Here is a 23,797-nt window from a genome sequence, read left to right as displayed (position 1 = left end):
TGACGGAGAACGAGCGCTGAAGTTTCTCCCAAACCGATCGGGTTCTGTAAAATCCGGTGGATTCCGGTGGTTTTACCGGGCTTAGCCAGGAAGGAAAAGGAAAGCTTCGGTTCCTTTCAATCCGGCCCCAAGGCGGAGGTGGGTGGTGGCGGTGGCTTGGAGAAGCCACCGACCGAGAAGAGTATCTGGGGGTGTGAGAGAGAGAGAGAGAAAAAAAACGAGGGTTTTAAAAATCTCATTTTTCAAAATTACCTTTTGCCCTTGAGTGTATTTTGACCGTATTTTCTTCGTTATAATTCCGATTCGAGTCCACTACGTGTCTACGGACTCGTTTCGTCGCTCTACGCAACGGTATAATTGAAATCCCCAATTTCCTTCTTGGTCAAAAAGTCAACCTTTGACCTAATAAAAATTCTAAGGGCATTTTAGTCTTTTCCTCCAATAAATTAATAATTAAATACTAATTTTAGGTTTGGGTTATTACAATCTACCCCCCTTATAAAAATTTCGTCCTCGAAATTTACTTACCCATCACTCAAAAAGGTGAGGGTACTAAGCCTGCATCTATTACTCGGATTCTCAAGTTTGTTCTTTTGAACTGCACTCACCAATTGCATCTCAATAACTGTAACTATAAGGCAATCAATAAAATCTGGAGGTCACACATTTATGTCTGAATACCTGAGGTGGCTTAAGGAAATATAAAGCTCTGAAAAGATCTGATAAATAATCAATTCGATAAATTTAAAACTATGCTGCCATGACTCTAATATTTAGCTAAAATCCCTTTTTCCCTCTGAGTGTCTGACACCTGGCTAATGCTAGGTGTAAAAGACTAGTTTACCTTTTTAACTAAATTTAAATAAAATTCTAGTGTGACTTCTACCAAAAATGCGGCAGAGTCTCCCAGAATGAACATTTCTCAAAAACCTTCTACCTGTAAAACAAGCATATATGTTTAAATATATATCTATATCACAACTTCCAGCATGTATCGAATTATATCCAAAAGGAATCAAGGATCATAACACTCAAATTTCAGGTTGCAACAATTCAAATAAATGAACCTGCTCATAAAATTCATCTCAACTTTCACATCAACCATAAACTCTAGTAATCTCACTCAGCAGCCTGTAACTTAAAATATTTAGAAGCATATCATAAGGTACTGAACTCATGCATTCCTACTTATACATAACTTGCTAAGCAATACTCTTGCTGAAAAACATTGAATATATAATTCATCCTGCTTTGTAATCCTTGCTGGATTCAGGAGACATTTGGTCAACCGATCCAATCCTGGGTTCCCACGGTCCGGATAATAAGACTCGTGGGCAAAATATGCTAGAAATACTGGAACTGTTTAATATCATATCCAATAATAACAATTACAGTCAACAATTTAAATAACATAAAATAAGATAAATTAAAGCAACCTGGATGAAAATAAATTAAACAAACTTTGAATAACCTTGCATCGAACTCATTTAAAATTCATAAGTAATCATGTGTGTGTATATGTATATATATATATATATATAGTTGTAATGCTTAAGAAAATAATGATAATTGTATAAAATCCTCTCCACCTAGGCGTACCCCATATCTGATCCGTCAATTCCTGTATCCATCAATTCCGATAGCAGTCAATTCCCCTGGCGGTCTCGGTGATACAAAATCAACTCGAGCCGCAATCGATATCCGTCAATTTCCTGGCGGTCTCGGTGACACAAAGTCAACCCGAGCCGCAATCGAGACTCAGGGACCGTAGTCGGCTGATCCGCAAACTAGGTGTCTCGGAGACAACCTCTCAATCCGAGCCGCAACACACACGGCCAAAGCGTCCCCGAACTCGTGGGGCAAAATAATGCAATCGGGGTACCTGTGGTGGGTTGAAAATCATAATCTGTTATTTACATAAACTTTTAATAAATTAGTTCTCAACTGAACTTAAAATATATCCATATGCATATGTATATATATATATATATAAAAGCCTGTATAATATATTTTTCCTATGAAAACCTCAACAAATTTTTTTTTTTTCAAATCCTTCTGGATATCTGTTTTCTCAGTCACACCAATGCAATAAAATAAAATAACATCATCAAATAACAATTGAAATAACAATTGGAATAAAACAACCTAATAATTGTCCAGCAATTCTGAAAATACGGATGCATATGTAATGCAGTGTCTATAGGAAGTTAACCTAATGCTCTGATACCAATTGAAACAACCTGACCCAATTTACACTTTGGAAAGCGGGTCGAAACTCTGCTTAAATCGACACTGTAGCGTGGGTCGTAAAAACCAAAATGCCCGAAAAATAGTAAGACAAACTCTAGGGGCTAACTCGTGGCTGCTGTAATCGTAGGCTGCCACGCATTCTTCGAGGATCAAGCCACACGTAGTTCCTCCTCTGCTCTCGACAGAATCGGTTGTTTAATTGTAATCGTTTACTTATTCGTAGAACATATTCTAGGGCTGACATTTCTGGAGTATCCGGGACTCTTTTACGATCCGTCAAATCCTATACGATCCTGGAAATACCTCGATTAACATCTGGAAAAAGACGACGATCCAACGGTTCAAACTTACCGAACCCGGAAATCACATACTAGGCGAGATCCGTTCGAGGTTCAAACAATATCGAATTAAGTTCTGCGAAATCCTACGCGCTCGTGAGGACTAAGAGATCATTCTAGGACTGTGGTCCCCACCCTACTGCCCACGCACACACGCTGGCGTGGTGCCTAAAGCGATAATGCATCACCGGAAAAGCTCAACATCTAGGCTCAAGACTCCTATCCTAGGTATAACACCCCATTTGGAGCCACTTTTGTTCTTGGACCTACCCCAAAAAGTGGCCAAAAATGGCCGAAATAGTAGCCCTAAAATCTGTCAAAACCTAGGTTTCGAAATCGTTCTCCTACACGTGAAATCAACCAATTCCTATCCAACAGGCAGCTAGAGCTCAAGAAATAGGTGAGAAACCATACCTCACTCATCGGAAATGGTGGCCGGATGACGGAGAACGAGCGCCTGAAAGTTTCTCCCAAACCGTCGGGTTTCGCAAAATCCGGTGGATTCCGGTGGTTTCGACGGTGGGCTTGGCCGGGATGGGAAGAGGAAAGCTTCGGTTCCTTTCAATCCGGTCCCAAGGCGGAGGTGGGTGTGGCGGCGGTGGCTTGGAGAAGCCACCACCGGAGAAGAGTATCTAGAGAGAGAGAGAGAGAGAGAGAGAGAGAGAGAGAGAGAGAGAGAGAGAGAGAGAGAGAGAGAGAGAGAGAGATAGAGAGAGAGAGAGAGAGAGAAAAAAACTGAGGGTTTTTAAAAATCTCATTTTTCAAAATTACCTTTTTGCCCTTGAGTGTATTTTGACCGTATTTTCTTCGTTATAATTCCGATTCGAGTCCACTACGTGTCTACGGACTCGTTTCGTTGCGCTCTACGCAACGGTATAATTGAAATCCCCAATTTATTTCTTGGTCAAAAAGTCAACCTTTGACTTAATAAAAATTCTAAGGGCATTTTAGTCTTTTCCTCCAATAAATTAATAATTAAATACTAATTTTAGGTTTGGGTTATTACAATTTTAGACTGAAAGCACGTCAAATCACCTAGCCCAGCAAACTAACTCCTTGGAAGGCATGGGAGTCATTGTTTTGAAGGACAAAGACCCACAAAATTGGGCATCTAGCTGCCCAGACCTCCAAGTTATGAATGAAAAACTTGTTGAACATATTCTAAATATTGCAGTGAGAGTTAGTGTGGAATTTCAAGTGAAGTGGGTAGACGATGAAAAGATTATGGTGGTGGTGAGAAAGGAAAGGGTGAAGGAGGCCATAGAGAAATTGATGGATGAAGAAGAAAGCCAAGGGAGGAGAGAGAGTCAGAGAGTTAGCAGAGATGACAATATTGAAAGAAGAATCAACCACTATATGTATAACACATTACCTCCAGTGAAGGGCACATCAATAATTGACCAAAGCCAAATAAGGAAAAAAAAACACAAATGATGGAAGAAGAAGAGAAGGAAAAAGGAAAGAAAATAATATCGAAAATGAGGAAGAAAGAGAGAAAAATGAAAAATATGAGAAAAAATGAGGGTGAAGTATAAAAGAGGAGTACAGATCTGAAAGTATCAGTTGCCCAAAAAGCTACAAGCAAACCAAATATGAGATTATGCCACAAGTAGCAAAAAAATCCTAAGTGAATTGCAATCTATTAAAATCATAAATAAAATCATGTAATTTCATTATATTAAAATCTCGTAATTACAAATCCTGTTGAAATCCATTACATTTAATCTTGTAATTACAATATATTAAAATCTTAATTGAATACACCCCATAAATTGTTTGTTAAGCAATTTCAAGTAATAGAACACACTTAAAATAAGACCGCCTCGAAGCCTCCAAACCAAACAGAGAAAAGGGCTGGAACCTTCTATAGTTTGATAATACCAAATAGCAAACCACTGAACAAGCTTCCACCAAAACTGAACCTCCTAATTTTATGGGTGGTGATCGCAACGTAACATTTGAATTAAAAATAGCCACAAGCATATTCCACCATTCACATATATAGCCATAAGCAAAGTGCATTAATTTGATTAAACAGAGCTACAAAGACGCCATTTAAATTCGAGGCTTGCAATTTTTTATTTGTATGGGACAGCTGCGTAGACAAATGAAGGAAACAAGCAAAGATCTTCGATCTTTCTTCGAACAACACGGATGGAAGGTCGTCGGCGTTTGCAAGAAGGGGTGGTACAGAATCCGGACCAACCTCAAAATATGAGGTCTAGTCTGGTGATTGCTTATCTATTTCTTCTCTATCGGTGACTTGGGAAAACGAGGTCATGGATCGATGCCATATTTCTGTTCATTTCGCTCATTTCATAACAGTTAGGATTTTTAAAGGGTGCAATGATTGTCTAACATGATATTAGGGTTTTAGTTGTAGGAGTCACAGGAATATAATGAGACCTCTGATGTCCAATTCTTGATTGATCCCTAGTTGTTTATCAATTTGCAAAGAGCAAGGTTATACCTGTATATTTTCCTCTCACTTGATGGGCTTTAGTTTCTGGTGTCTAATGTGTACTGTTGTTTATAACAATACGGTGGATGTTTTTTTGAATGATAGACAAGTTAATGATTTCAGAATGTTGTAGTATAGTCCTATGCAAAATGCAAGCAATTGTTCTATTGATTTACACCTATAACACAACAATGAGCCTACATTAATTAATTTCATTTGTTTAGCAATGTTTAGATGGAGCAGAAATCTAATAAAAGGAACTTAGAGAGTCGACATAAGTCATCAATAAAATAATGCAGACAATCCATGCTAGAACTTTGTGTGTTGCACATGGAACACTTGTCCTTATGCATTATTGATCATTTTTTTTCTTTATATTAAAAATGTATACTTAAAAGGACTATGTAAAGGATCCACTGGTGTAATGGTTTGAAGCAATTGCTCCTCCAAGAAGGTTCTATTGACAGGGGCGGAGCTGTACTATGGCCTGGGATGGCCATGGCCCCTCCAATTTATTTAACCCTTTTGAATGTATATATTGGATGTGGTAACAAATGCAAAGAAAAATTGATATACTTAAGCCTATGGCCCCCTCACCACAAATCAATACTTGTAAAAATTTATTTTAATATGAATATAATAGTAAAAGCATATTATATTTATGAAAGAAAACCACTCATTTCAATTCAATGCTTTTGTACGCAATAGTTTACTCAATAGGCCAAAAAAATAAAATTATACAACTAAACTTTTTGTGTTTAACATGTTGGCCCCCTTAAATATAAAATCCTAGCTTCGCTCCTGTTTGTTGAAGAATACACACAGTCTCACATCGGAAACTTAACAAAATAAAAAGTCTTATATAATGAATGACTCTACTCATAATAACATCGAGGTCTTTTGTATAAAACCTCACACTTGCTAAATAGGTGGTTAAGTTGTGGACAATATCAATGTAACTAGTGGTAGATCAAGGGTCCGTCCCTCTGAAATCTTAACATGGCATTAGAGTGGGTCAGTTGATTGGGTACAATTAAACCCAAATCAAACAAAAACCTCCAAATTGAATCAAAATCAAACAAACCCCAAATTTAAATAATAATAATAATAAGGTGACCAATGTGGAATTGGTTGCACGTGTGGCCCACTAAAAAGTGGTCCCACATGAAGAGGATAATTAAAGAATACACACAGTCCCATATCAGAAACTTAACAAAATAGAAAGTCTCATATAATGAATAGCTCCACTCCTAATAACATCGAAGCTTTTTGTATTCGTGTAGTGTGTGAGTTTAGTGTACTATCGCCCCTCTCAATAGGAATAGTCCTTAAAAAAAAAAAGATCCTATAATTTGGTGCAATGAATTTATAGTTCAAGTGATTAAGAGCATTTAACTTTGTTTTTAAGGTCCTAGAATCGATTTTCTCCTCTCCTCCCCCAATATCACTTGTATAAGAACATAAAAAAAACCTAAACAACCAAAACTAATTACTATATTCCAATCTTAATTTTGACCCCAACTTCAAAGCCTAAAATTGAAAAAGAAGACAGCAAACATCCTTTGGTTATAAACCACATTTTTACTTTTTTTAGTTATGAAAAAAAGAAACGGCATATGGATTCAAAGCGTGAAAAAGTATCCAACTTCGAATTCAAAGCCTAGATGAAAGAGAGCAACAACAGCATTTGGTTATTATGAAAACACATTGTAATTTCTTTTGGAGTTGTTATGACATATGTTAACTAGAACTATGCAGATCACACTAACCCATTGATCAACCATCAAAAGAAACAGTCCACTCTCTCCAGAATGTCACTAATTCTTCCATGTCAACCACTTTTAGCTAAGCTCGGTTTGGTAAGTTTAGAATAGGTTAAGGTGGTATAAGTAGCTAGATTCTCAAGACCATATACGAAAACATCGTACGAAAAAGAAACGAGTACTCGGAGAATGTATGCAGTGCTCTCCTCCCATCTAATTCAAATATTTTTGAATCAAACGGCAGGAGCAGGCTAAGTAGAAGATGGAGAAAATGAAAATGGTGAAGGTTGTCTCCATGTGCAAGAAAGGATGGTACACAATTTGAACCCGTCTCAAAATATAAGAAGCCAAGCAGCATACATGGGCTTAGCCAAGTTAATTAGAGCGGATGTGCTCTCCATTATGCACTTAAGTTCGAATCCCCTACTTGTAATTTAAATTAAATTAACGTAAAATATCACTTGTATAAAAATAAAATAAAAAGCCAAGTCATACAGCCTTCTTAGAATCCGGATTTCACATATTTTTATACTGATTGGTTGATTATTTTGTCCGTTTGGTGAAGCAAAGTCATCCCCTGCTGTTTTGAAAATGCACAAGAGATATGTCATATATTAACATTCAATTGCAAATTAACACTGTATCAGCATTGGAACTGTCAATTGGGATGATAGCAATTTGTCGCTTTTGCAGGAAATAGAGAAGTTCCATTTTGAGAAGTGGCCCAATGCAATAAAACTAAAACAAAGCATAAATTATATCAGTAATTGAAGGTTTTAAAGCTATTGTAATCTTTCTTTGATGAAAAATTATATTCTACCTATCACAGAAATCTTGAATTTTATGATAAATAATCATATTGAAATTTTGAACCAATATAAACACAATCATATTTTGTAGCATATTTATTCAAATGAAAAATATGTGTATTATTATTTTTAATGAAACTTTTATATAATCTTGATACACTATGTATACAACAAAAGGTAGAGATGGTGAAACATGAAAAATAAGATAAAATACTATTGGTTAATGCAAACGTTGAGAATTGAAATTATTAATTAAATGATGATAATATGATAAATTCACACTTTTTATATTAAAAAATAATTAAAATTAAAAACAAAATTAGATATAGATATATATATATACAGTCCCCTTCTATTGAGGGATCCTCAAATAATTTTATTTGAACGCCCTTTAGTACCCTACAATTTTTTTTAATGATCCAAACCATCTATTTTTTAGGTCTTCATTCATAGATCATCCTTACAAAAAATTAGACAAATGAAACCGTTTGACATCTAATTGGGTCCTACAAAATCAATGAACACGGTGCTTCAAGAAAGTACTAAAATTTTCAATAACTCAATTGAATGGTCAAATGATAATTCAAATGATTTTTTGTAGAGATGATCTTTGAATGTGTATCTACAAAATAGAATTAGTGAAATACAATCCGAGTGGGTAAGGGTGTCCTATTATTATATATATATATATATATATATATATATATATGGTCATAAAACAAAATTAGATAATGAGTCTTATTTTTATGAGACACAACTATCCATTATTTTTTTAAACTTCTAAAATAAAATTAAAAAATCAATTAACATATGCGTGAGCATGTGCCAAAGGGTTAGTAAGATAATTACGCTCAATCTTGTGTTTGATTATCAAAATTTTCTTATAATGTGGCTATTAAAATTAATTTTAATAGAGTAATGCTACACTTACCACATTATTATTCCACATTTTTATATAACATGATATGGCATGTTCATATCATATGTCATATCAATTAAATGAATGAAGTGTATTTTAATAAATAAAATTAGAAAAACAAAAACTAATATTTTACATGATATGGTATGTACATATAAATTGCCATATCATGTGGTATAAAAAATGTGGTAAGACTAGTATTATTCTTAACTTTAATATTTGAAATATTGAGATCCTAAGGATTGTTTTTGTAATTTATCTTTTTCATTTAAAACAAAAAAGAGAAGAGATTAAAAATAAATTAAAGACGGTCCCACTTTTTTAGTTTAACATTCTTGCATTGAGGGAAGTCACGCGCTTTCTTCGCCGCGGAGCTTACGAGCGATTCTTACATGTCTCGAACTGGCCTCGCCTCAAGTTTGACAGCCTGTTTGATGTTTGTCACAGACAAGCTCTTCATTTTACATTTAAACCCCCAAACCCTCCTCCCTTGCCGCCCTTATTCGAAGCGCAAATAACGAACTCTACAAGGACAGAAATGTAATTTCAAACTCAAACATCAAAACGGACCTACTCTCCCTTCCCAACAAACCACCTCACCGGAACCAAGCCTCCCCTTTCCCCTTTCTCTCCCTCAACGGCTTAAGTCGCCTGCATTTGTTCGAAAACAGCACAGATCTACTGCCACACGCGAACGCGCGTTCAAATCGCAAACCCTAATTTCTGAGACCCCTTTTGATCTCTCCGATTCGATTTGATTCGAATCGAGAGCTGAGGACGCGATGGGCGATTTCAACCTCGCGCTCGTCATCGTCGCCATTATCCTCTGCGTCATCGTCTTCGTCTTCAATGTCTACCTGCTCGTCAATTACCAGCACCCCGACGACAAGAACCAGGCCTACTTCCCCAAATTCGTCGTCGTTTTGGGGCTCTCCGTCGCCGCGATTTCCATACTGATGTTGCCGGCCGACGTGGCGAACCGTCAGGCCTGTCGCCACGCGATATACAATGGAGCGTGTAATCTCACTCTGCCAATGAAGGATATGTGGCTCGCCATCTATATCCTTGACGCCGTGCTTGTGTTCTTCATCATCCCCTTCGCTATGTTCTACTACGAAGGAGACCAGGACAAGTAGGTACTTCTAGGGTTTTTGATTGAATCTATGTACATATGAGGTTTGTGTTTATTCAGCCTGCCATTGTTGATTTGTAAAAATTGGGTGTGCGTTTTTGTGTTCAGGAGTGTTGGAAAACGGATTAGAAGCGCGTTGTTGTGGGTGGTGGTGACGGCCATTGTCTGCGCGCTCGTGCTTGGCATCTTATACGGTTAGTTGTCTTCACTGGTGATTTTCACAGGAACCACTTTGATTGCACTGAAAGATTTTTCTGTTTATGGCTTTATGAGTGTTTGGTTATTTTTTTATTCTTTGTGGAACATGTTTTGTTAGAACACTATGGATTGTGTATCATTGGTTTACTCTTTGATTGTATATCAGGGCTAGTTGGGAAGGTGGACTTTACTGTTAGGCATCTCTCTTCTTCCACAACTTCCTTTCCTAGTTCATGGAGCTTTTCTAGCAGTCAAGAATGTATAAGTGGCTCACATCAGGTTTGACCTTGTTCGTTGGAATTTTCTTATACTACAAGTATCCATCCTCTTGCTCATTTTGGTGCTTTCTTTGTCTCTGGCTTCTATTGTCCCTACAGTGCTCTGCATATTCTGCCAGTGATTCGTCAGAGAAAACATGGACAATGCGTACTACCTTTCCAGAATATGTCGTTGCTCTTGCTACCATTGTTGGTTCTGTGCTTTTCACTGTAAGTTCATTCTTGGAAATCTTGACATATTTATGTTGTTATCGAATCTGCCTGTGATAACTGGGGGTCCCTAGTCAATTTCAAGAAAATGCTTCTCAGGAGTTGATTAGACTGCCTTTGTTTTTTTTTTTATGGCAAGATTATGTATGTACATACATGTATGTATGTATGTATGTCTGTGTATAGTAAATATATATATATATATATATATATATATATATAGACATTGTATTTCAGCATCTTATTTTTCTATAGTTAAAAAATTACCCTCCTGTATCATCCAGATATTTGGTGGTGTTGGCATTGCCTGTCTCCCTCTGGGACTCATATTTTCATTCATCCGGCGTCCAAAGGCTGTTATTACCCGGTCACAGTATATCAAGGTACTACTTTTTTGTCTATCATGTGTGTATAAGTTTAAATGATGAATATTGTTGTGATTTCTTATGTTTGGTTTCTCTTGTACACTTTAGGAAGCCACTGAACTGGGTAAGAAAGCAAAAGAATTGAAAAAAGCAGCCGATGCACTCCATCAAGAAGAAAGAAGTGGTTCCAAGGGTAGAAAATGGCGTAAAAATGTGAAGGCAGTAGAGAAGGTATATTTAACACTCCAAGTCTAAAGTTTAGTCACATTTAGGCACCAGCTTTTATGTTTGCTTTGGTGCGTGCATCATTTAACCTAATTGGAAAGGGAGTGCATGTACTATGTTGGATCCTTTGTGCTCCAAGCATTAGCTATGAAGCTTCAATGGATGTCAGAAAATTCCTTTGGAAAAATTGAATTTATTTTCTGAAATATGATGTTTGCCTTTGTATGTGCTGTTATTGAAAGTTATTTAACGTTTGCTAATGGCTTAACTGTCTCATTACAAAAAAGTTGATGCTTGCTTAACCTTGCAGGAGTTGCTTCAATTAGAAGAAGACGTAAAACTTCTAGAAGAGGTTTATCCTCAAGGAGAGAAGGTAAAGGGTGACACATGTGACTTCTTCACTTTCCATATATCAAACTATTTCTCCCTTTTATTTCTAATCTTCTTGCCTCACTTCAGGCTGAGACTAGTTGGGCTATGACTGTTCTTGGGTACTTGGCGAAGCTTGTGTTGGGAATTTTAGGGTGAGTGCTGTTGTTCCATTTAATGCTGCTTTAAATAGTTTTGGCTTCTTGACTTGAGAGTTGAGCTGGGATGGATATTTGGAAGAGTAAAGTTTTAGATAAGGAAGAAGCAAATATGAAGTAAATATGAAGCCAATAGCAGTATCAAAATCTTGCAGCCAATAGGAAATCAATAGAGTTCAGTTCAAGAGCCATGGTGCATGTGAAAATATCTGATTGCGTTTAGGTAAATATGAAGTAATTGCCCTTCTGGTGTATGCATTTCAGTATGGTCTATTTTTGTTGGTGCTTACTGTAGGTAGCAATGTAAATAGATAGCTAATGTTGTAACAGTTCTATCAAGAATGCATTTTTTAAAGATATGATGTGCTATCATTCATGGTGATGTTGTAGTATGCGGATTGCCATGGTTTTCCTTTTTCTTGTGTGTCGTCATTTTCTAAGGATCTTGACAAGATTTATTGACATAAAAAACCTTTTGCCTGTGTTTTTCAGATTGATTGTCTCAGTGGCCTGGATTGCTCATATTGTCATCTATCTATTGATCAGCCCACCGCTTTCTCCTTTTTTGAATGAGGTTTTCATCAAGCTGGATGATATATGGGGTACTTTCAGAATATATTTCTCTTGCCTCTATGTTGTTATTATTCTACTTAACGGATACGATTTTGATATGCTTATTATTTTCCACCAGGTCTTTTGGGAACTGTTGCATTTGCGTTCTTCTGCTTTTACCTCCTCCTTGCAGTCATTGCTGGGGCCATGATGCTTGGGATGAAATTAGTTTTCATTACTATTCATCCAATGAAGTAATGATTTTTCCATGTTAGCCTTATTTATTCAATAATGCTTGTAGAGACCTTTAAATTTTTGCCCCTAAGAGCTTTGGTTGATCATAAATGTAATTTACTTGTTTCAGGTGGGGAGCGACTCTTATGAATTCATTTTTATTTAACGTGGGACTTATTCTCCTTTGCTCCATCAGGTTAGTATCTTTTATCCTTTGTGCTTCTTATTACATGCTAGATGAAGTCTGTGCACGGTCATGGTTCCCTTTCTGAAGATTTTTTGAGATTGCAACTGTAACTAATGTTGAATTCCTTTGTTTCAGTGTGATTCAGTTCTGCTCCACAGCATTTGCATACTATGCTCAAGCAACTGCAGCCCAGGAAATATTTGGTCACACATTGCAATCTCTTCGTGGAATAAGATATTTGTACAAGTGAGTTCTTTTCTTTGCACTGATTCATTCTGATTAGACATGTACGTTTACTGATTTGCCTATACATTTTGGTGTTGCATTACAGGTACAATGTGTTTCAAATTGCATTTATTGTCCTGGCGGGTTTGACCTTCGTGTACTATGCTGCCTTTGTACGTCTACAAACCATATATTCTTGTTCGGTTTATTTGTCTTCTTCTACGTGCTTCTTAAAGTAATGCGGTTTTTGTTTGTGTTCAAAATTTCAGGGATGGAGAAGAAAAAAACCAAGTGGCAGGTTCCAACTTTCCTCGTAATTCATGTTTTGTCTAGAACAGCGTGCACCCACCTGGAGCTTTTGGGGTTCTCAGTTTTATCATCTCTTTTCGGAGTGGTTTTCTTGGATGTGCATGGCCTAGTTTTGATATATATTGAAAGGTTTCGGTTGAGTAGGCAGAGATGTCATCCGAGTTTGCATCGGGTTTTAGTGGAGGGGGAGTGGCACCGCTGTTTGTTTTTCTGCTTGTATTTCCCCCTTTGTATGTATTAATTCCTTCATTTGACCTTTTGTGTTATAAAATTGGTTTGGGCTTGTAATCGTGTTAATCCTTTGCACACTGGGAAACTGGATGTCTAGAACTACCCTTGATGTAACATAACCATTCGGATCAAATTATTGTATGAGCAGCCATATTTAGTTTCACATTTGTGGACATGTACCTACTGCTACATCATGTTCTCCAGAAGTAAACTAGGGTTTCGAAGATAATCATTTGCCAAAACTCTTCTCAGGATGTAGAATGGCATTTGTAATTCTGACAAGAGTCTTTTGGTACAAAGGAAATGCCGAGGGCTTGGAAGAGCGAGAGTTGAACTCTTTTCTCTGAGGGGAGAGGTTATTAAATGGTTTATGGCCATTAACTAACATGCATAATTATATCTTAATTGTCGCTAAGTCCCCAGTGGATTAGTGCTTGAGCAACGCTGTGATCAGCAATGTTCAAAGTTGTTCCATCACCACAGGGAGGGTCATAAGGCGAACTCTCTGCAAATTCTGTTGGCAATGACTTCCAGTGAAGGCTGGGTTCCCAGTCTGCTTCTCTGAGGACCTTCAGTATCTCCTCCACCACAATCTTGCTCCCCGCAGCTGAAAAATGGATTCCATCCCTGGACGATGGTCGATCCAATTGGTTAAGCGAAGGATTTAATCTTTGATCAAGCTGAGTTTATAGAAAATAGATGTAATTAATTGGAAGCATAAACTAAAATATGAAACTGCACGTACGTAAAGCAAAGCAGTTGACCAGTCTTTTCTCCTCTGAATTGAAGTCCACAGATCAACAGCCTTGACATCTAACTCTCGGCAGACCTCTAAACAAGCATCTGAGTAGATTTTGCAGGACTCATTTGTTCGATTCCGCTCGGGAATTATGTCTCTGATTTTGGTTTAAAAAAAAGGAAGGAACAGAAAAGAGAAAAGCTCCTGAGAACTCAGCAAAAGGAAATGAAGAAAGAATCACAAATCATCACCATATAAGCACCTTAAATTTTCAAGAATTTGTTCCTCATTGACAGGAGGAGCAGTGAGAAAGATAATGCGAATTTTTTCTGAAAGGCTCTGCCAACCAAATGTATCTGTCACTGTTAGAATAATATGCATTGCACACAAAACAAGTTGTTCATATAAATTTCATCCATCTGCATATATGTATATATAAATAAGCTGAGATGATGAGAGATTATTTTTACCTTTAAATATTTACCAATCTTCCTCATGTTTTCTACATATTCAGGAAGCGGTACATGAGGGCCTAAGCCTGATGAATGAGGCAGCATTGAATCATTGCCACCAAAATAAACTATTACCAGAGATGGCTGAATTGCTGCATCCTATACATGTCAAATATAATTACACAACATCAGCATCAAACTACGGCCATGTTTGGTGCCTAGGATTTCAGTTAATGCACAATGTCCGAGTCTGAATTCACTATAAATGTACAATACCTTGGGAAAAACTTGCTCTAGAACCTGAAGAGCACGCCTCGAGTTCCAGCCAGCATATCCTCGCAGCACTACGTCCGCCTATCCCCGAAATTTTATAAGATCAGTGATGCCATTAACAAGGAACTTAATATACAGTTTGACATGATGAAAGTTTAGTAGATAAACACATGTAAGGCTTCCAGGTTATGTAAAAGAGGGGGGCCCGGGCAAAAGGAAAAGCACCCTTGAAAATGAGTTGAGTCATTAATTTGACTGTTTGAATATGCAGTGAAAAACATTTATCTGATCATTGGTTTAAATCAATGAGAAAAGTTTATGTGTATTTTTCAAAGAAAGAGACGATTTGACTGTGACTCATCAGAAGGAAACCCAGGAAATTAAAAAACCTCACAGATAACGCCATGACTTTTGATCATCATGGAATCTTTTCTTTGTTTATTATTCAGTAGCAGTTAAAGCAGAAAACAAAAGTATATGATTTCTTCGTTTATCAGAATTGCCCAAGTGGTGGAGAAATTATAGAATAGTACGGATATACCACATATGATACTCCTATTTAATTTAAATATTGACATGTGTCTATTTTAAAACAGAAATTAAATATTTGTTTACAGCTGGACTTATATTTATGTCCATTTTATATATCTTTTTTTTTTTTTTTTTTCTTAAGTTTTTCAATTTTATAAAAATTAAGAAATAAATCCAGCTGTAAAAAAGTTTAATTTTTATTTTAAAATAGACACATGACAATATTTGAATGGAAGTATCACATGAGGACGCGGTATATCCGTAATATTTTATAACTTCTCCAAGTGGTAGACCTATCCGTAATATTTTATAATTTCTCCAAGTGGTGGACCTAGTGGTCCAATATATTGCCTTTTTTCAAAAAAAAAAAAAAAAAAAAATCAGAAGAACAAGCTCCTAAAAATAAAATAAATATATATATATATATATATAAATTGCCTGACGTATTAATTAATTGATTAATTATGAGTTTCACTGTAGCAGCGTAATGAGCACAGCAACAATGAATTATTTTATTTTCTGTGGCTGCAAATTAAGCATGAAAAAGAAAGCATTCTGGTTCATCGATGAGTGTGTGAGTGTGAACCAAGTCAAATATATGAACGGAGTTAACAAGATCAATGATCATGCATGTAAGGATATCAAAAGCGAGCATGCAATGCATGAATAAAGTAGAGAGATGCGCTTGAGAGATTAAGAAACGTGGACCCCACCACTAAGCTACTTGCCCACGTATGTACCAAGTTAACAACTTAAATAGAAAAAGAAAAAAAAAGAGAGATTAATTTGTTGGTTTGCTCCTTTCTTGTAAATTAATTTTAAAAAAACCATATATGTTGATCATCATAAACCCCAATCAATAGATATAGAAGCTGAAAACCAGGTTTAGGAAATTAATTAGGAAAATTAATTAGATTAAGTGAAGTAAGTACCTTACGAGAATACAAGTCAGCAAGAATGGCACCCCAGCCTCCATTGCTGCAACTGAACTGGACGATGGACGAACCAAACAGCACAAACTGCGGTCTTAATGGCCCCACCATCTCTCTCTCTCTCTCTCTCTCTCTCTCTCTGGAAAACACAGTTTGGAGGATAAAGCTTAGGTATTTGTCTCTCACCTGGATTCTTTGTTTATTTGATGCAATCCCCAATGACGACGAGCACAAACTTATATATAGACCACGTCATGGTCGACGAGGTAAGTGTGGTTCTAATGAATTTACAAAGAAAACCACAAAACATATCAAACACTCTTTTGCCACTTTGGTCAACTCGGTAATTTCATTGTAATTTTCTTGTAACTTCATTGCTAATGACAAGAATTAAACGAAGAGAAAAGATTCCAATTCAAACACAGTTGGGTCATTAGGATAATTTTTTAAAACTAGTGGGGACTTACCAATACTTTCCTGAAATTACAAGAAGAAAAGGAAAATATTCAAAATACTGGGGTTGGTTCTGATATTGTACTATTTTTTGGGGCAGAAGTTTCATTTTCAAAACTTTTTTTTTCTCCCCCGATCTCCCGAGTAGGTTTGCCACCTCCTAGCTTCTGTTTCTGAGCAAGAAGAAGACGATGGACATAGCTCTCTTTTCCCCATCTTCACTTTTCCATGATGACGAGGATGACACTTCCAGTGGTTTTATCTCTCTCTCTCTCTCCAAGGAGCTCCCAATTTTAGCTGATATGGCGAAAATATACTGATTTGGCTTGGCCTTATTTGCAGGTGAGGAAGACACAGAGAGCCAGCAAAGCTACGTCGAGAGGAGGCATAAGTTTCCGGGGATGGTAAGTCTATTCCTTTATTTGGTCAATACCCAGAAACGTAAATTTGTCTCTCACTTGTTCTAACTGTTAATCTCTTGTTAATTTGTTACTGTGGTCGTTTATATATATATATATATATATATATTTATTTATTTATTTATTCACACTTGTTCTTTCCAGTTTGTTTTGTCACATTTCTTCTTTTATGTTATTTCCCTATTTGAAATCAGTTTTTTTCTGTTTCTGAGCTTGAATGTTTGAATTTCCAAGTTTTCATATTAAAGTTCTGTGGATGGTGATAAGCAAATGGTTTTGATAGCATATATCAATGGATAAATCAAAAAGCATGTATTAGTTCAATTCCATACAATCGGATAATTAGGTGCACTCACTTCAGAGAGCAGTAGCTGCTTTTTACTAGAGTTGTTTTGGCCTTTCATTGAACATCCCAAGAGGTTATTTTTTTTGGGCCTGGTTCTTGATTGCTTCTTTGTAGAGTTTGGTACTATATTGTTTGAAGTTCTTTAAACCAATTTATGTAACTTGGTTTGTTTCAGGAGTTGGTCATCCGAGAATTTTCGTTTCATCAGCTGAATGCCAATTTACTCTGGCCTGGGACATTTGCATTTGCAGAATGGTTAGTTGAACGCAGGCCGTCGATTGAAGGACGGCATTGTCTTGAACTGGGCAGGTATTTCTAAACTGTGCCACATCCATCTCTGCATCACAAGAATACTTGAATGCTTTTCTTTTTCTTGTTTGTCCCACTTCTAGTGATTGGGGATCCTGAGTAGTGATTGCATCACATGGATACTTTTTTTTTCACATGGGGCAAAACCTTGCTTATGTTGTTCTAAAGCTGAACCCCATTCTACTATCTAGAATTTGTTTTTCTCCTGGAGTTGGTAAGATGCAAACGCCTGGCATCCGTACTGTGTAGTTTGAATAACTTCTCAGGAAAACATTTGTGGAATTGGAGTTAATTTTTAGTTTATGCTTTTCCAATGTCCTTCATTTCATCTTATACCAGACATATGTTTGATATAAATTTTGAGTCTGATTGATATTGATAGTTGCCCTGATGATGTTGATTTGTCTACTGATTGGCAGTGGCACTGGTGCTTTGGCCATTTTTCTTCGAAGATTGCTTAATCTTGACATCACTACATCAGACTATAATGATCAGGAAATTGAAGAAAATATAGCTCATAACTGCAGGGTAAATGGAATTACACCTGTCCTTCCTCATATAAAGCGTATGTCATCTTTCATTTCATGTTATACTCTACATATGTTTAGTGGACTTGTAATTGGTTTAGGTTTAAAGGATTTGCTGGGATTTTGTTAAATTCATGCCGTGGATACTAATTTTTCAGATACGTGGGGTGACACTTTCCCTACTGCTGAACCAGACTGGGACCTGATTATTGCTAGTGATATATTGTTGTGTAAGTTTCTCACCAACGTGTTTCAAATATACTTCTTCTAAACGTTGTCCTTGGAGCTGCACATAAAAACAGTGTGCTAAGTTGCTAACTATCCTTTTTTTCCTTGAATGCGTGCAGATGTGAAGCAGTATGCAAATTTGATAAAAACCCTTTTGTTCCTTCTCAAATCTTACAAGCCGAAGGATACTAAAGCTTGGCCTCAAGCAAAGGACGAGCAGAGTTGCGGTAATATGCTGGCAAATTTGTCTGAATTCATGTAGTAGATGTTAAAACTCTGCTCATTTATATTTACCTCTTGCTCACAGGACAATCATTCAGTTTGCCCCGGCCTGCATTTCTAATGAGTTGGAGACGCAGAATTGGAAAAGAGGATGAATCACTCTTCTTCTCTGGTTGCGAAGATGCTGGTCTTGAAGTAAAGCATCTGGGATCTCGTGTATATTGCATCAAACCAAGAGAAACAACTACCAATGGCGACCAAATAGAGAATATATAGAAGCTACATTTGGTCGAGAAGTAGCCATTCAATAATTGATTTATCTGCAGTTGAATCTTTCGTTTTTTTTTTTTTTTGATTTTGTAAGCGAAGGTTGTTTAAAAATGGTTTTTGTTAATCTGAATGAATGAGCGGGAAGGGAGCATGAAAGGTTTTCCAAGAATATCCATCTCTTACTAAATTACTAATAGATGGATGGATGGATGGATAATAATCTCTATGAAACGATATTCTAGCAAAAGCACCCAAAATTAGTTAATCTTAATCCACCAAATTATCACCAACAAATCAAGTAATCAACCCAAAAGCATAGAGATTATGGTGGAGGCCATTGCCAAGTTAGAATGGGAATCTGAAACAACTATCAAAATTGCCTAAAACATACGGGAGACGGCGGTGGCGGTGGCAGAAGGTCAGTGGATTAACATGTGTTTTTTTTTAAATAAAAAAAGTTTAATTTTTTTCTTCTAATTGATAAAAAAAAAAAAACAAATACTTTTGTTTGTTTAGGAATATTTAAGAAATTTACGTGTTTATTTACATGATATGTCACACACAAAGGCAACAATTTCAATCAGATGCATGGCACATGAAACACCTCCACATTAAACCAATGGCGTGCGTTGGTACTTGGTAGCTTGGTCTGTCGGTTGTTCTTGTAGCCTTTCCTTGTCAGTTTCAACTTCAAGTTCTTCTTTGATTCTCTGAAATGGAAATATGGACTTTTTCTCTCTGTGCCTGGTAAATCGTGTCCACATCTGGCTACCATGCATGGCAGTACCGGCCCTGCTTTCATTGCTCAGATGAATTGTAATTCAAAGGACACTACCTGTTTGGCATTTCCTCATCAAACCCAGTTTGAGCTTGGTGGGTGGCAAGACTTCTACTTAAGATATATGTATGAGCAAATTTCTCCACGAGAATATTTGATTGGAAAGATTTCCTTTTCTTCTTCGTCGCCTCTTTCTCCTTGCAAAATAGAACCAATAAGAGGACCACACTCGGGGTGTTGGCCAAAAGCCCTCCGATGCCTAAATTAATTTAAGAGTTTGTAAGAAAAACACTAGCTAAGGTACGGAGATGTGTTTTTGGTGTAAAATCAATTCTCAACCCAATTAGGTAACGTTCAATTTAATTGGGTAATCCCCAATTAAATTGAGTAACTCTCAATCAGGTTGATTAATTCTCAATTAGGTCAAATAATACCCAAATTGAATGAATTATTTGAGATAGGGTTTTGATTTAATTTGGTTATCACAATATATACTTTAGTTAATTTGACCCTTAATTGATTGTGGTTACCAGGAAATTAGCTTAATTAATTTAAATTGATTGCAATTAGCTTAATTGGTTTATGCTTCATTGGGTATATTTGCCAAATTATAGTAACCCTTTGCGTTTGGTTTTATCATCTTACCAAGCTGAGATTTTACCAAACCCCACAGAGATAAATTCCATATATACAAATTACAATCGAAGACAAGTTAATGCCAAGGGCCAAAGCTGTTTCTGTGAACAAAAGTAGCTGAACAAAAAAAGTCATTTTTGCTGTGATACCGACTATGGCTTCCCACCAAGAATGCCTCTTGGAAAATGGCACAAGCAGTGACGAGGAAGTGCAACATGGCAGGACCGCTAGACAATTGTCGGCTTCTGCATTGCGCAAGAAGTCGGATCCTACGCTGCCAAACAGTGTTCAAAATGGACATCTCAGGGAGTTGCTTGTTAATCTTCAGGTTGTTCTTCTGGGGACCAAGCTTTCGGTTCTCCTTCCCACCATTCCTCTGTCCATTTTTGCTGTGTACTATGGCTTTGGAAAGGTAAGTGCTTGCTTTCATATTTTAATAAGAAATATTGTATACAATGGAAAATAAAATAAAAAATCAGAATTTAGATGACTGATCCTTGTAACCCTTTTCTTTATTTTTCCTTTGACAGCCCTGGATTTTCACTCTGAGCTTACTTGCATTAACCTTACTTGCTGAGCGCATCAGTTTTCTCACAGAGTAAGGCACACAAAAACACAATCAATTAGCCTTTCTTCAAATGCTGCTTACATTAATCATTTGTATTTAAAATTGCAGACAAATATCATACTACACTGGTCCAACAGGTAAATTGTTTTCAGTTTACTTGTTAGAATATTTTCAATTACTTAAATGTTGCTTCAGAATGGGACTGAAGGGTCACTTTTTATCTGGTTTGTGCAGTGGGAGGGCTCCTAAATGCAACATTTGGTAATGCCACAGAGCTGATTATAGCAATATCTGCTCTAAGTCAAGGAAAAGTAGCCTTGCTCAAGTATTCTCTCTTGGGTTCAGTTCTTTCTAACCTTCTTTTGGTCCTTGGAACCTCCCTTTTCTGTGGTGGTCTTGCTAACCTCAGAAGGGAGCAAAAATTTGAAAGAGTAAGGCCCTAATCTTAACCCAAGCTCAATTTGCATTATATAATTTCATATGTTAACTTCCCTTTTAATCATCTAAACTATGTTTCTTCATACCTTAATTTATATGGCCATTGTTTCATCAGAGACAGGCCAATGTGAACTCTCTCCTTCTACTTCTAGGAACATTCTGCCACACGCTCCCAATGCTGCTTCAATATGCTGGGGACTCTGCTGCAACAAAAGACCAAACACTCCAATTCTCAAGGGCCATTAGTATCCTAATGCTACTTTCTTATATTGCATTCATGTTCTTCCAGTTGTGGACTCACCGCGGATTTTTCGAATTGCAGCAAGTAATTATCCTAAGGTTTTGGCTGCAATGTTAATTTCATTTTCATGCTTCCAAACTTTCTTTCAGTAGTGCATTGGGAACAATGTTCTGCAATACAAGTAGGTCATACAAGAAAAGCATTCATCTAGTTATATATGCAGTAAGAGAAGTAAGAAAACAAATATGCAGACATGTGCTCAACTATCATGCAAGTCTTCATTTCTAACCTGTCCATGAGATTGAAGCACCCCAAAAATAAAGAGAGTTTTTTTTAAAGCAATTGATTGATATATGCATTAGCTTGACTTTTCTGTGCTTCCATTCCCAAAAAACAAGCAAATAAATACTAGAGCTCAGCTAAGGAACTATAATAATGCAACTGGTCAGGTATCAGAAGTTGATGGTGATGAAGATGTTGAAGAAGAAGTGGCTGAGATAGGTTTCTGCAGTGGATTTGCTTGGCTGTTTGCTGTCACTGCCATCACAGCTTTGTTGTCTGAGTATGTTGTGGGCACAATTGAGGTAATTAGTACACTATGTTCTTGAGTGGATTGTTAATTTTCTAAACAGAAAGCAATTCACTGAAATTCCTAATTGTATTAGGATGCATCAAAATCTTGGGGTTTGTCTTTCAGCTTCCTCAGCCTCATCTTGGTACCAATTCTTGGAAATGCAGCTGAGCATGCAGGATCAATCATTTTTGCTTTCAAGAACAAGTTGGTGAGAAATGATAAATAGTGGCCTTTTCTCATTCAAAACTAATGGCAAATTGGAAAATCCAGTTCCTTTCATTTGGGAACTTATAACCAACTTTATATTTTCTGTTTTGCACAAATGCAGGACATATCATTAGGAGTCTCTTTGGGGTCTGCAACTCAGGTCGCCATGTTCGTGGTTCGTATCGATTATCAAAGCTGAATTACTGCAGGCCTTGCAGTTCTCTTTCCAAATTGAATTATAATGAAAAATCCGTGCATTAACATGAACAATTTTTCTAATTGTGTGACGACTCAGGTCCCGTGCTGCGTCGTTGTTGCTTGGATAATGGGCATCAACGTGGATCTTAACTTCAATGTCATTGAAACAGTGTCTCTTGCTCTAGCAGTGATCACCACAGCCTTTGCTTTACAGGTAACATTCTCATCAATCATACAGAACATAACTTCCTATTAGAAACTTGCTAGCTGTCCTGTTTTTTCTTGATCATTGAGTTATATTATTTCAAGTCTTGTAATGTTTGATTTTTATAGGATGGCACATCCCATTATGTGAAAGGGTTGGTTCTTATTTTCTGCTACATTGTTATTGGAATCTGCTTCTTTGTATTCGAAACGCCGGTTGGTGAGTACTCAGAAACGCTGCAAACACCACCAAACCCTTGTCAGTTTCCATAGTTCTCCACATACATACATGTATATTAAGTCATAATTTATTTCTCACAGACCAAACAGCATCAACTTGAGGATAAAATCACCAACTATGAAAGCAGTTTTCAGAGCTTAAAATAGTGGGCAGGTAATAAGTTATCTCTTCTGTGCTCTATGATTTGTGGTCCTGTTTAGCCAGAGGTTTATGGTTACCTTTCATTGCGATTGGGATTGGACAGTTATGCCAGAGGTTTATGGTAGTTACCTTTGCATTGCAATTGGGATTGACAGTTATAGCCATATGGTAGTTACCTTTGCATTGCGATTGGGATTGGACAGTTATAGCCAGAGGTTTATGGTAGTTAACCAACATAACAACAGCCATCTTCAGCTGCGCTTCGACTCGAGCGCGCCTTATGATATTTTCTCTTTTCTGTTCCGGCCACGGCGTCGTTTTGCATGTTTAATTATTTGCACCACATTTCCTCTTTTTTTCTTTTTTTTTGCCAAGCTTTTTCTTTTTCTTTGTTTGAAATATTCAAAAATGTTGAGGAAAATGTTAATAGCAAGAGAAAAATGCGTTGGAAAATATTAACGAAAGAGAGAAATATCCAATATATTATTAGAAATCATAAATTTGAAACAAAAAAATATAAATATAAATCTTATGAAATCACATATATAAGGAAGGGCTCAAGTCAGGCATCTACCCAGAGCCCACATATAAAGGTCACAACTGGCCTACAAAGCAATTTACCTCGGATAATACTTCCCTCCTTATCTTTTATTGTGG

The 23,797-nt window shown here is 36.7% G+C and overlaps 3 protein-coding genes and 1 pseudogene across 6 annotated transcripts; 3 read left to right on the top strand and 1 right to left on the bottom strand.

The window, feature by feature from the left end:
• Nucleotides 1–8,904: 8,904 nt before the first annotated feature.
• Nucleotides 8,905–13,376, top strand: LOC103341954 (LMBR1-like membrane protein). The gene is made up of 14 exons (XM_008245504.2): nt 8,905–9,672; nt 9,781–9,866; nt 10,037–10,149; nt 10,248–10,358; nt 10,643–10,741; nt 10,832–10,954; nt 11,259–11,321; nt 11,408–11,472; nt 11,968–12,077; nt 12,167–12,281; nt 12,392–12,457; nt 12,584–12,694; nt 12,780–12,846; nt 12,943–13,376. The coding sequence occupies exons 1-14, from the start codon at nt 9,323–9,325 to the stop codon at nt 12,988–12,990; spliced, it is 1,527 nt and encodes a 508-aa protein (XP_008243726.1). The 5' UTR covers nt 8,905–9,322; the 3' UTR covers nt 12,991–13,376.
• A 69-nt stretch (nt 13,377–13,445) lies between these two features.
• LOC103341963 (GDSL esterase/lipase WDL1-like) lies at nt 13,446–16,458 on the bottom strand (annotated as a pseudogene). The gene is made up of 6 exons (XR_016123695.1): nt 16,141–16,458; nt 14,681–14,758; nt 14,423–14,563; nt 14,215–14,291; nt 13,959–14,109; nt 13,446–13,840 (listed from the first exon to the last, which is right to left on the bottom strand). The product of XR_016123695.1 is annotated as a GDSL esterase/lipase WDL1-like (transcript).
• A 224-nt stretch (nt 16,459–16,682) lies between these two features.
• Nucleotides 16,683–19,083, top strand: LOC103341973 (S-adenosyl-L-methionine-dependent methyltransferases superfamily protein). 2 transcript variants are annotated; one of them, XM_089044771.1, is made up of 7 exons: nt 16,683–16,845; nt 16,936–16,997; nt 17,534–17,667; nt 18,087–18,232; nt 18,353–18,424; nt 18,542–18,649; nt 18,730–19,083. In XM_089044771.1, the coding sequence occupies exons 1-7, from the start codon at nt 16,785–16,787 to the stop codon at nt 18,918–18,920; spliced, it is 774 nt and encodes a 257-aa protein (XP_088900897.1). In that variant the 5' UTR covers nt 16,683–16,784; the 3' UTR covers nt 18,921–19,083. The 2 variants fall into 2 exon arrangements, with proteins under 2 accessions (XP_088900897.1, XP_008243749.3); XM_008245527.3 differs by having other exon boundaries at nt 16,689–16,848.
• A 623-nt stretch (nt 19,084–19,706) lies between these two features.
• On the top strand, nt 19,707–23,195 carry LOC103341984 (vacuolar cation/proton exchanger 3-like). 2 transcript variants are annotated; one of them, XM_089044070.1, is made up of 11 exons: nt 19,707–20,740; nt 20,859–20,926; nt 21,005–21,033; nt 21,131–21,327; nt 21,450–21,659; nt 22,025–22,159; nt 22,241–22,357; nt 22,478–22,531; nt 22,652–22,768; nt 22,888–22,982; nt 23,080–23,182. In XM_089044070.1, exons 1-11 carry the CDS (start codon nt 20,483–20,485, stop codon nt 23,138–23,140), a joined length of 1,341 nt encoding a protein of 446 aa, XP_088900196.1. In that variant the 5' UTR covers nt 19,707–20,482; the 3' UTR covers nt 23,141–23,182. The 2 variants fall into 2 exon arrangements, with proteins under 2 accessions (XP_088900196.1, XP_088900195.1); XM_089044069.1 differs by having other exon boundaries at nt 19,716–20,740; nt 22,888–22,978; nt 23,080–23,195.
• The last annotated feature ends 602 nt before the right edge of the window (nt 23,196–23,797 follow it).

The sequence above is a fragment of the Prunus mume genome, linkage group LG1 (genome assembly GCF_029339155.1).
Source record: "Prunus mume cultivar Tortuosa linkage group LG1, ASM2933915v1, whole genome shotgun sequence".
Classification (NCBI taxonomy): Eukaryota; Viridiplantae; Streptophyta; class Magnoliopsida; order Rosales; family Rosaceae; genus Prunus; species Prunus mume.
This window is presented reverse-complemented; position numbering and strand designations above follow the sequence as displayed.